This window comes from Phocoena phocoena, chromosome 10 (assembly GCF_963924675.1).
Source record: "Phocoena phocoena chromosome 10, mPhoPho1.1, whole genome shotgun sequence".
Taxonomy (NCBI): domain Eukaryota; kingdom Metazoa; phylum Chordata; class Mammalia; order Artiodactyla; family Phocoenidae; genus Phocoena; species Phocoena phocoena.
Genome location: NC_089228.1, coordinates 91,326,422 through 91,339,913, shown reverse-complemented (window position 1 = coordinate 91,339,913; position 13,492 = coordinate 91,326,422). Strand labels below are relative to the sequence as shown.

Sequence of the window (13,492 nt, the reverse complement as noted above, 5' to 3'; positions counted from 1 at the left end):
GCACACCTATAAAATCACAGTTCACCACATCTTTATTCTCTCTAATCCAGCAGTTATCAACTGAAGGTGATTTTGCCCTCAGGGGACATTTGGCAATGTCTAGAGACAGTTTTGGTTTTCACAGCTGGAGGCTGGGGGCAGGGATGTGCTACCGGCATCTAGTGGGCAAATACTCTGCAATGCACAAGACAGCCCCCTCCAACACCAAAGAATCATCTTGGTCCAAAATGTCAAGCCACATTAATCAAGCCCCTACATAAGACAAGGGGGATTACCCAATTTACAGAGCAAGTTCTGATCATTAAAGAGAGCACCAAAACAAGTTAAAATAGAGCCAGCAAAACACTGTTAACAATAACAGGAAATCACCTCCTTGTACCCTCTCCCTCATCTACTTGATTGAAGATACATATTAAGGAGAGGGTAAAGCTAACCCCTTACATGGTTCAGCAGCTCTCCTCTTCCCAAAGTTTTTCTTCAGAAACTAAATATTCTCAACATTTTATAAATACTGCCAAGTAAAAGAAAATGACAGGCATTCCTAAGTGACACAAAATTTGCCCATCAATCAAATAAACTTCAAATGCCACTAGTCTCATTAAATAATCCCAAACTGAGATAAAACGGTGGTCCTTAATCCTTGCTTTTTGCATAAAGCAGAATAAACTGGTACAAGTCAATCATAAAGTATTAATATACTACGAAAAATTTCTTTAAAAGTCTCCTTTGTGTTCCTGTCAGGATATGTACTCCTCCCCCTTTATTTACCTACTCTAGTCTTCAAGGTCCAGCTCAAACAGTGCACAGCAACTTCATTCTTTTCCAACTCTTACATTCTGGCATGGCAATAAAACTAAAAGCTCCTTAAGGGAAAGAAAGGGTTTACACTTAATCCTTTCTGTGTCTTTGGAATTAAAAACAACCAACATGGTACATATATAGTTCCTTCAAATCTATGCTTTCTGTCTTAATCTATTATATAGCAGGAGTATTTAATTCTCTCCATGAAAAGAAATGAAAAAACCCCAACATTTTACCTCCTCTTCACTTTCTTTATCTTCATCATCTGAAGACTCTTCTTTGTTTTTCTTTTCCTCTTCATCACTGCTAGACTCATCTGACAGAATTTCAGGACATTTGGTTCGCTTAGCTTTCCTGGACATTCCAGAACTGTTCCGTTCCTTCTTGTTGCCTTTGCTAGAAGTTTTTTTAGATTTTGGCAATGGCTGCATAAAATAAGGATAACATCAATGAGGTATTATATTTCCAAGTCAATCATGTCTTTTTGATAACTACTTCTCAACTTAATTCTTCTTGTTCCTGTCTCAAGAAATTTTATTTCCAAGCTTAGCAGCTTTACAGAGAATTCATCTTTAACTGCATGTGTCGAGTCAACCTTTTTGTCTGCACTACCAACACCCTTTCATTTTTTTTAGAACCTTAGGTTCTAGGCAAGACTCTTCACATATTTGAAAGAAGTATGTGTTCTACATTCTGACAGGGGACTAGAAGCCCAAGTGCACACTGTGTTAAGTTCAGATATTTGTTTATACTTCATCAAGATGATATTTCCAGTTAGACTTGCTATTTATTTCACTCCTACAAGCATTAAAACTGTCACTGCCTTCTTGCTTTAGGGGACCCACTAATCGACCAGGAGGAATCATCCATAAAGGAAATAAAACCTCACTTTACACATCTTGAATTGATGAAACATACAGTTTATATTCATATTACCTATGGGTTCTACTTTCAATAATGCCAGGATTATATTCTCACTGATTTTAAATATGCAATAAGTGTCGAGTATGTTAATTATGAAATGAATTAAGAACCACAAAATAAGTGCCACTGCCATTACTCTGATATTCAATTAAACCATGTATATTTAAAAAGCAGAGATCACATGAGGAAAATAATTTAATTAACTAAAAAATTTAATTTTTAAATGCTTTCTTAGGGGAGTATTTACTAACTTCTGAAATTGAAAACTATAAAATAACCTTGCATAAAGGATCTGAAAAGACTAAGGAATTAAAATTATTTACTTCTAAAATCATGGGCATCTTTTGTCTTTATTTTTGCCTATGTTATTTTCTACAATAAGGAAAATTCTGTAACGTAACCTTAAGATACGCGATTGTGTAAATGTTACTGGTAACTCTAAGCTATCTCTCATGAAACTAGCAGAACCACAGGTCCCTTCTCTTTCAGGAAATTTCAGTCTTAGGGGTCAATGTTACCTGTACAAAAATTAAGAAAAGGTGGCTGCTTTGTGTAATGTGGCATTTTCAGGCTATCTACAACCCACAGGACAGCCTCTAGCTTGCCCAAACAACCTACCCTTCTCTAAAGACAGACTGGGAAACAGCCAATCTAGGTACCTCCAGAAAATAAGTTAGTGGACCAAAGATATTCCTCAGAGAGGTTCTCCACAAGAAACCTCCTAGAATGTATACAGATAACCTTGTTATGTGAACTACTGCCATTACCATCTATTACCAGGAACCAAATCCATCTGGATAAATTCTTTGATATGCTTGTTTGGAGAAAAGGTAACTCACCGTCCAAACTCTCACTATTCACTAAATGAAATCCAAGACATGAATATATTTGAAAAATGTGATATCCCTATGTCAGCTCAGAAGCCAGATGCAGGTTATAAGAATATAATCTGTATGTGAAATCAGTAAGATGAGGACTGGAATGGGTGCTGGATAAATTTATACAAGAAAGTGGAAGAATGCTGCATCATTCAAGAAACCAATCAAGAAAATGCAACTTCTAAAAATAAACGAAGAGACTTTCATTTTTAAAAAGTAATAATATATAAATGCCTTAGAGCTTTCCTATACTGGTTCTAAAAATAGCTGAATAAATTAATCAGAATCCAATGTCAAGAGCATCATCCCTTTTTGGAAACAAAATCTGATTAACCGTCAAGCTAGAAGTACAAAAAGATAGTAAAACAATGTTAAATCAATAATTTTAAGACTATCCTAGAGCAGAAAAAATTAGTATTAATGACTTTATAGTGTTTTCCTCAAATGATGGAAGTATATGGTAGCACAGAAAATAGCTTGAGATTGATACCATTAGACTAAGGAGTAATCATCACAGAATCAGATATGAAAAATGGATATAAGAGTAAGATTCCATAAAAAAGGATAAAACAGTGGTTCTCAAAGTCTGGTTCATGGAACCTGTGGTTTCCTGAGACCTTTCCAGAAGCCCAAAAGGTCAGAACTATTTTCATAATAATACCAAGGCATTATTTATTCACTCTTTTCACTGCGTTGACATTTGTAGTAATTGTGCAAAAAGCAAAGGTGGGTAAACCTACTGGTACCTTATCGAGATGGAGGCAGCAAACTGTGTTTGTAGTCATTATATTCCTCACAACCACACACCAATTCTTGATGAAACAGTAAATACTGTGTTAACTCTCAACCTTTGAGTACATGTCTTTATACCATCTGTATAACAAAATTGGAGGTACACACAGAGTACTTTGGCTACATAAGGAAGTTCACTGATCTTCTCAAAGAAAAGCACTTGCACAACTGAGCAGTGAACTAAGCTACCTTTTTTCATGGAATATCATTTTTAAAAGAATAATTAAAAAACTATGCCTATTCAGACTTAGGTATTTGACAGACATAGTCTCAGAAATAAATGTGAGCCTGTCACCTCAAAAGAAACCTGACAGTATGTATTGCCAATGATAAATTTCAAAATTTCAAGTGAAAATTAAATTTTGGAAAGTTCACAGCCACTCTCATGGACCTGACAGCCTCCCAATACCTAATGATGAGACAAAGGTTATATTAATGAATGTGACTTTTTGACAGTGTTCAATGAAATGCGCCAGCATTTGGAAGATATGCATAATTCAGGGAACCAACATTTTCCAAATGGAGAGTGCATATTACAATATATGCATAGGTAAAAGGTCCAAGTTTATTAACATGGTTTTAGATACCACATTACAACTAACCTTTAAGAACCTCCCCACTGTGGAGTTTTGGTGTTATATCAAACGAGACTATCCATAATTAACTGAAAGGGTTTTTAAAATATCCTTCCTTTTTCTACATACACAGCTGTGTGTGGCTGGATTTTCTTCATGTACTTCAAGCAAATCAATACATTGCAACAGAAGGAAATGCAGAAGCAAATGAGAATAGAGCTGTCTTCTCTCAAGACAGACATAAACAGATTTGCAAAAACAGAATGCCATTCTTCTCATTAAAATTTTGTAAAGTATAGTTATTTTTCATACAAATATTACTTTTGTTAACATGTAGTGAGCCTGTTATTTTAGAACTTTTCAGTTTTAATTCAGAATACAGTAAATATCAAAATAACCCACATAAACAAAAGCTCTTGAGGTCCTCATTGATTTTAAAAGGGTAATGGGGTCTTGAGACTAACACACTTGAAAATCACTGAGGAAACGTTGAATATAAACATATCCCTCATATCTCAGGCAACTTAGTAACTGCTTCTGGGGAAATAGTGTTCAAACTCATCTTTTAAATAAATCAACTAGAACCCCTCCTCCCCCATTACCATATGCCTTCAGTTTGTGGCTGTATGACAAAAATATCCTTAAGTATCACTATCCAGCTAATGGTCAACAGGACCAAGAGCAGACAAAAATAAAGTCCCAGAGCTATTTTCTGGTTTCTAATCTTAATGCCCTTCTCCCCTCACTGATGGTGTTCCCCTGAACTCCTAGGCCCTCTAGATCTCTTCCCAATTTCTTTCCTATCAAAATGAGAAAATATGAAAATATTTGCTAAAAGATTGAAAACAAACTGAAAATGCAAGGTCATATAATTAACACTTCAATAAACATTTTAACTCAGTGATGTCCTTTGTTACTGTTGAACAATCAGGGCAAACCTAATCCAGATTTTAGAAGAGTAGTGAAAACTGTAAGACTTTTACTTCCCTGTCCAGCTCCTGGGCTCTCTTGATGATTCTGGAAATACAGTCCAAGCAACTTCAAAGAGCCAGCTTTTTTCTGTCACTTTCTCATAACCTTATTCCAGTATCTAGTAAATGTCCAGCTTTAATACACCATCTTGCCTTTCCTGATCTGATTATAGGTCGCACACCCTCCCTCACCAGCCCAACACCTCACCCTCAGCTCAACCTGTTTCTGTTCTTCAAGTGCTTCTATATACATAACTCTGGATACTTCCTTTGTATTTCTGTCCCATTTGACATTTAGTTAACAATTATTTTTCTTAATCTTACATCCTTTACATCTGATAAGGGAAAACACATCCGTATGCCTTCTCTGTTATTTCTATCATGAAATTGTTGCAGATATGTCAACGGAAGGCATATTCTTTGAATGTAAAAGATATTACTGAATGTTGACAGCAATGCTAATTAAAATGTTCCAGAAAAAAAGAGAATGGAGACACTACAAATAACTGATTTGTTACTGAAATAGTAAAAAGTGATCCTCACTTTGCCAGAAGGCTTTGGATGCATTAAGAAATTCAAGATCCTTTTCACCAGTTCACTATTTACACCTGATCGCTCCAAATCAAGAACCTCGCAGATGCTCTTTAACATGGCATTTCTAAATCTGAAACAGAAAATGGAAGAAACCAATGTGATTATGTAGGAAAGTTTATAAACATTCTCCACAATATAAAGATAATAGGTAACCAAACTGGCTCAGCCACAAATATTAAGAAAACAGCCAATGTTTCTCTGAATCTTAGAAGTACTCCCGATAATCTTGACTACTACACAAAATACAACCAGATGTAATTATTAATAAATGGAAAACATCATTTACCAATTAAGTCTTAAAGGTGGTATGAAAATAAATTCACTTAGTTCACTGAAATATAACCTCAAGTTTTCAATACTATAAAATTCACAGACCTGTTAATTCTTCTGGCTGGTGATTGATTAAACAACACATTTTCCCCTGAGTATTCCTACTGACAATGTCTCAAAGAAGGTATAGGTAATGACCTTTAATACTTAGAGTTTTTAAACTACAGGTGACTTAACAAACAAAAACTCTTATAAGAATATATCATCACATTAAAAAAATTTTTTTAAAGAATATATCATCTTGTTTGCATTAGAATGGACATGATTTCTATCAAATTGATTAACTTCAAAATAGTTTAAATGGTACCTATAAGTGGGAGAACAGAGTGGCTGGCAGGGAACAGGAATGGAAGAGTTTTCACTACACTTCCTTTGGACCTCCTGAATTTTGGACTGTGTGAATGATTTACCTGTATCATTCTTCTAAGAATCAGAAATGTCTTTAGAGTTTTCAATAATCTTGACAGCCGCTATTTATCAGAAATAGTTAATACTTTATGATGACATGCTCTTGGAATTTAAAGCAAAGAATCATCAGTCTACTGAAAATGTAAGGGCAGTTATATTTAAATGTTTAAAATTAAGTGTGAAGCACATTAACTATATTTATAAAAATAACTTACTTTTTCAACATTTCTTCCTTCTTTTTATATTGCATACTTCCTTTTTCAAATGGAAATCCACTGAACTGACCCACATTCTTCTTTAATGAGGACACCTGAAAATGTTTCTCCTATTATTAATGCTACTACTTATTACCCAGTAATGTACACAAGAAAATTTTCAAAGCCAACACCTTTATTTTCACACCTGTCTCCACGCTATAATATTGGTGTAGTCAACATTTTTTCTTCACATTGGAAAACTGTATTTGCTACTAAAATATTAACATTATAAAGTGTTCAAACTCAATTCTTTGAAAATAACAATTTGAATTGAAATGCATTTCATCTGGGAATTTTTACTAGTAATTATAAAACCACAACTAAATGTTACCTGACAGCATCAGGGGACGTGGAAAGTTACTAAAAAGACAGCCTACTCCCTGGCGGTCCAGTGGTTAGGGCTCCGTGCTCTCACTGCCAAGGGCCCGGGTTCAGTCCCCGGTCAGGGAACTAATATCCCACAAGCCGTGCAGTGCGGCCAAAATAAATAAATAACATTTTTTAAAAAATGACGTCCTTTCCTTAAATAATACAAGTTGCTAGTAATATTTCTTATTTTCCAACAGAAAGTCAGGGATTGATTCTTTAAAAAGAACAGAGCACCTCCAAAAGTTAATACCATTTAGCAGTAATGGGACTTGTGTAGATTAGATTGTTGTCAGGGTCGACTGAGGTAACACACATGAAAATAAATTTTACCATGCTTCAGACAGTCAAACAATGTCAAACTTTACTTTGTCCACTCAAAGTCTCCTCACTTATATGAAATACTGAAGTTGTGTGTACAGTATAGTAATTCAGTAAATGAAACACTGATTTATTCTAACACTGGCAAAAAATTACCACCTAACAGATATTTCCTCAAAATGAGATACAATATGCTGTAATCATTTATTTCTGAATGGTCAGAAACATCCAAAAAAGGGAGTTCCCTCGTGGTCCAGCGGTTAAGACTTCGTGCTCCCAATACAGGGTGCCTGGGTTTGATCCCTGGTCAGGGAACTAGATCCTGCGTGCCACAACTAAGACCCAGCACAGCCAAATAAATAAATAAATATAAATTAATTTTTTAAAAACCAAAAAAACAGATTTCTTCTAATACAGTTAAAAATCACTAAAATCATCATAATTTTGATTTCACAATGTGAAATTTTAGTTTGCCTTTAAAACAACTACAGTATGAAGAGCCCTGGATGTTAAAATACTAATGGCTAATATCCAGCTACATCTCCTGTGATAAGTCATTCAACTGTGTGCCAGCTGGCTCACTTGTATGGTATGGAGATTGATCTAGTTGATTGCTTAAGTCCTTTCCAGAACTAAAATTATGCTTCCATTGTGAAGTATTTTAACACATAAGTAGACTACTAGGTAAAAGGTATAAAAAAGGTCTTACTGTGCCTGGTCTGTTGTAAAGCAGTTTATGTAGATTTCTAAGTTCATCCGTTTTCTTCTTACTCAGAAAAAAATGTATCCTTTCAATTTCACAAAGTTTCTGCCCCTTTCCTAGGAAAAAATACCATGTTAAAGTTAAATACCCATTATGTGTTAGAACATTTAATTTAATGAGAATTGTTTTTTACAGCATAATTTACATATAACTTCTATTCTAATAGGGCAAATTAAATAGAATTACACCAGTTATATATTGCTACTTAGTAAACACTAAAAACTAATAAGCACTGCTATCCATCATTTTGTACATTTAGGCGTTTTCACTATAAAATGAAAGGAACATAAACTTACCTTGTACAATTGTAAATGGCTCTCTTTGCAAGGAAGAGACTTGCATTGTCAACCTCTCTACTTTTTTCTTTTCCCTCTTGCCTTCCACGATGAGACTCTTTTCTAGAAATCAATTTAATACTTCTTAAATAACAAAAAGCTTAAAGAAGGTATTAACTTTATTACATAAACATAAACTCTTCTCCTGAGCATGATTTTGAGAAGTAAATGATACAACAGAGATGAAAATACATGATAAGTTAATAGCGTTGCTGAAGTTTTTTAAAAGTAACACTTTACTTACCTGGCAACCCCACAGGGGAAGTAGTTTTTAAAAAAAAAAATCAGAAAGCAAACAAACTTCTATCCAGCTACAATTATTGCTATGGAAGTCCAGTCATTTTATTTGTGAAAAATCACCAAGGTGCTCATTAAACCTACTATTTGACTAGACATAATTCTATTAATTGGGATTCCATTTACCGTACATCAGAAAACAGCAAGTTTAGATTGAGATTTTAAGAACTTCAAGAGATATTCAGGGCAAAGCAATAATTTAGTAAGCTGACAGAAGAAAAGCAACAGTAAGGCAGAGCAGTCTGGAGTTACTATGGCTAGGGTAAAATTCTACAAGTTTACATTTAAGGCAATCAATTGGGAGGGCATTACTTTGTAGTTCAATAAATGATGTTCATAATAATGGTCATAAAACCCTGTAAAAAAGTTTTGCAATGTTTAGTCCAGACTGCTTTTTTTCCCCTAAGCTAGGTAATATATATATTTTACAATTTAAACATTATGCTGGATTTTCTTTTTTTTATTTTTGGCTGTGTTGGGTCTTCACTGCTGCGCACAGGCTCTCTCTAGTTGCGGCGCGCAGGCTTCTCATTGCGGTGGCTTCTCTTGTTGCGGAGCACGGGCTCTAGGCCCACGGGCTTCAGTAGTTGTGGCTCGCAGACTCAGTAGCTGTAGCACACGAGCTTTAGCTGCTCTGAGGTATGTGGGATCTTCCTGGACCAGGGCTCGAACCTGTGTCCCCTGCACTGGCAGGCAGATTCTTAACCACTGAGCCACCAGGGTAGTCCCTAGGCTGGATTTTCTAAAACCCACTTACTTTCTGACTGAGATAAAGTCAGATAAATAAGAGGACAGTATAGATTGCTGGAAGTGCTTCCACTCATTCACCTGCATGCCTATTTTGTGCCAAGTTGCACTAGATACTAAGGAGGCATCAATAGATGATTAAGAAACTGAATATTTCTTGAAAGAGATCACGTCTACTGGGGTCCGTGAGACACAAATATACTCCAAAGTAGAAGATGATAACACACTTTAAGAAAGATATAATTGAAAGTCCTCTGAGTTGATGAAAGAGTAATTCTTTTTCGATTATGGAAAAAGGACCAAAACACTGGATCTGGCTTTGAAGGACAGGTAAGATTTGGAGACATAAGGATCTGCCCACAAAGAATTAGTAAAAAGAAAGGGATTCCAGCAGGTGTATGCTGGCAATGGTGTGCGGCAAGGAGAGAAAGCACTCTAAAGCAACGCTGGTGACCACTCCGCTTCCTTTCCCTGAGTGATGTAAGCCCTTTGCTTGCTGCTGATTACCATCTATAAGCTAAAGACATTCCTGGTCTACCTCCAGTCCAGAGCCTTCTCCTGAGGTTCAGGCTGTCAACTGAACAGCTCCACTTCATGTCCTACAGGCACCAAACTCAATGCATCCGAAACAGAAGTCATAATCATCTCCAAACTCACTCACCTTCATGAATTCTATCTTTCAGAAAATGGCAGTATTATCCACCCAGCTGCCAAAGACAGAAACCTAGGAGTCATCTTTTACAAGCCATCTCCTACCGCCCTTCCCCTCACTCCCCAAACCACTGCCAAGCTAAGTCAATTCACCCCCTTACTTGGCACAAATTTCAGTGTCTTGTTTCTATGATGCCTCAGTAGTAGAGTTAAATTTTCAGGGCCAAGTAGGATAAAAACATCCACAATTTCAACTGCTCCACAAACACCTCAAATGAGGAAAAGGAGAACAATAATAAATTAGGACAACTATAGAACTGCCTGGGGCTATTTTTTTTTAATTGTCATGTTAAAAAAAAAAAATCACAATTTAAACTGCCATCAATCTCCCGAGCAATACTGTACCGGTCATTTATATAATTTTTACATGACTTCTATAATTTCTTCCTGATGTGAAGAAATTCATCATCTCGGTGGTATCCAAAACCAAAAATTGGAGGAAAAAGCGCTGAGAAAGTCTTGGACTAGTAGTGAGATACTGCGGCCAATTTCGAGTTATTATATTATGAATAATTTAAAAATAATTCATATTTTTCCTAAGCATTTTTGTACTTAAACGTGGACATGCTTCCCCTTAGAGCACATACCACTTTAGACAAACAAAAGGCACACCGTGTAATCTCAACCCAGATTGTATTTATAAAAAGTGCTGACGGTGGACTGGTTTAGACTTAAAAAAAAAAAAAAATTGACAGTGAAACCTGGGTTTGGGACGAAATCCTCAAACCTCTTCCCAAGTTTGGTTGAGCGGTAGTCAAATATTAAACAAACCTAGATTGGGCTAACACCAGGAGAGAAGGATAAGATCTGTGACACGGAGCTTTAAGTGGTTAGAAACATTTTAGGAAGCGGGCACACCTAAGGGGCACTGCCCCATGCATCCTGGATAAACTGACGCAGCATACCACTCAATTCTCTAAGACTCCTCGGTTTCGTGCGTCCAAATAGGCTACTACCACTCTCTCTCAACACCAAAACTGAGACAGCTCTGAGCTCTCATTTAACTTTCTTTCACAGTTCACTGCTTTCGTATTTAACTACTTTCTAAGGGAGCAACAGCTTTCACCGGTGTTTCCCCGTGAAAGTAACTCCCCTAAGCCTTTGAAAAGAACGTCTGCTGAAGTTCGGCAAATAAATTAAAACTATTAAAATATTTCCAGGACTCGTATTAATAACTTTTTCAAGTCTTAATATATGATTTCAGTTAGGACCCTACAATAACTTCAAAAGGCAAAGGACGTGTACTTAAATTAGCAAAAACAAAACATTACCTTAGGAACTCCCAAGGCTAGCACTTTTAAAAAAACAGATCTGAAACTTACAAACTTCCTGTCAAATGATAAAATGTTATGAACTTCTCTGTTGCTGGCGAGAAGTAAACTGCACTCCAAAGTAGTAACGGAACGAGTAATTTTTTTTTTAATTGGAATTCCCAAAGTTATTTTCCCTGCTACTGCTCAACACGAAAACCCCTAATTCCGCAAACACTCTTACTGAAAATCACTCCGATTTAGCGTCTTTAAGCGCAAAAACAGCCAGAAAACCGTTTTCGGGAAAATCGATCACTAGCAACGAGACTTCCTCCCCACCTTTCTCTTCCTCTTCCTCCTCCTCCTCGTCGTCCTCGTCCTCCTCTTCACTTTCTTCTCTCGGGCCGGGCATTTCGGGCTCTTTCTCGGACGCTGGCTGGGCGGGGGCTCCCTCTCCCTCCGCAGCAGGGCCGGAGGAGGACATGCTGTGGACCTGCGAGCGGGGAGGAAGCCACACGTCTCGGTCCCCTCGCTCCAGGCTGGAAGGACGCGGCGGCTCCAGCCGGCCGCCCCCGGGAGCCGCGGGAAACCTGACCGCAAAGTTGCCTCCCAGCGTAGCCGGGTCTGCTGCTCTCACTCCCCGAGGGCGGCTTCCCTCTTGCCCCGCAGGCAGTCCGGCCGTCCAGAGGCGGGAAAGCGCGGGCGCCTAGCCGCCCCTCCCACCGCCCGGCCCGCGCCGCCGGCCGCCCCGCGTCCCCTCCCCCGCCCCAGGCCGCCGTCCAAATGGCCGCGGCGGTGCGGGCGGGCCCCGCGCGCCCTCTCGGCCTGTCCTTCGCCAACGCGGCCCTCACCACGGGTCCCGGCCGCCGCGGGCCTGGCGCGCGAGGGCACGAAGACGCTCCGGGCGGTGGCGACGGGCACCGAGGAGGACGCGCGCTGGCTGCTCGCTGGCGTGACGCTTGCGCCGCTCTCTCGAATGCCCAGAATCAACAAGATTTTCAAAATGGCGGTTCGGGAAGGAAAGCGGGAATGCGGCGGCCAATCAGGGCCGTGAGCTGGGAGTTGGCGCGCGCGGAGTGGGGGAGGCGGGGCGGGCCGGCGCCTCTGTGGGAAGCCCCAGCGGGCTAGGCTGGGGCGGGGGCGCGAGGGTCGCCCTGGCCGCGGGCGCAGGGGCCGTGCGCTCCCAGGCGGCCCCCGGCGGCGTCCGGCGTCTGGTCGGCGTTCTGCCTGGAAAGCCCCGGGCGGCGGGCGGGAGCGGGCGCGGGACCGGCGAGGCGGCGCCGAGCGGAAGAACGCTAGAGGGCCTGCATGTGTATTGTCTCCGTGGCTCGTTCCCGGAAAAGAGGAGCGGCCGCGGGTCCGCGAGGGGGCGGGCGGAGGGTGGTGAAGAAGTTTACATCCCGTGAAGTCGCTGCTACAGTATTTCCCAGAGGTTGAGGGGAATAACTAAGTGAGCGATCTCATTTGGGTCCCAGAGATCACGCTGGTGATGACTTCCGAATCTGCTGTATTTCGGAGGACCCCGTCGCTTGTAAGGTGCACCGCAAGGGAAAAGCCGCTACCACGTTGAAAATTCACAGTCACCGGAGAGAAAAAGATTTCCAGACCTGTAAATGTAGGGGGAAATCATGTGTGTTAGTTATAATAGAGGAAATACGGTATCACCCAGTCCAGGCTCTTCTCCCAGAGTTCTAGGCCAGCTCCGCAGAATCCTTTAAAACTCAACGTTTAAAAAAGTGAACACATTGCTCCCATACCCTTGAGTTTTCGGGCTTGCAGGTCGAAACCCTAGCAATAAACTCATCTTTTGGCTTTGTTTAAAAACAAAACAAAACACAACACAGTGCTTTCCCCCCCCCCCGCCCAAATGCTCCCCCTTACTGTGTTTGATTCCCTTCATTTCCCTCCCCCCACCCCGAAGTCCTCAACCACTGTCTGCCCAAAGGGTCCTTTTACTGGATGAATTTAACAGAAATATGATCAGTTAAATTTCCCTGAATGGACTCCGGTTTGTAAGGCAAAAGTTAGACATTTTCTTTGAATCTTCTTTTTTCCTTTTGTGCCCCTACTGAAAACATAAGCAAATCCTGTCACTTATACTCTCAAATTTAAAACCGTTTTTCACTCTACTGATGTCACTCAGATCCTGTCCACTCTGTTGCTTGGATTTGG

At 39.5% G+C, this 13,492-nt stretch overlaps 1 protein-coding gene across 1 annotated transcript in view; it reads right to left on the bottom strand.

Annotated features, from left to right (window-relative positions):
* The window catches only part of DEK (DEK proto-oncogene), a 30,625-nt gene extending 18,301 nt beyond the window's left edge, over nt 1–12,324 (bottom strand). Inside the window, exons 1-7 of the mRNA XM_065885395.1 lie at nt 12,172–12,324; nt 11,660–11,813; nt 8,277–8,378; nt 7,927–8,036; nt 6,489–6,583; nt 5,485–5,605; nt 1,038–1,226 (exon numbers count right to left, since the gene is read on the bottom strand). Of these exons, the coding sequence (XP_065741467.1) occupies nt 1,038–1,226; nt 5,485–5,605; nt 6,489–6,583; nt 7,927–8,036; nt 8,277–8,378; nt 11,660–11,804 (762 nt within the window). The 5' untranslated portion in view covers nt 11,805–11,813; nt 12,172–12,324. The remainder of the gene's footprint in view (nt 1–1,037; nt 1,227–5,484; nt 5,606–6,488; nt 6,584–7,926; nt 8,037–8,276; nt 8,379–11,659; nt 11,814–12,171) is intronic.
* Between the last annotated feature and the right edge of the window lie 1,168 nt (nt 12,325–13,492).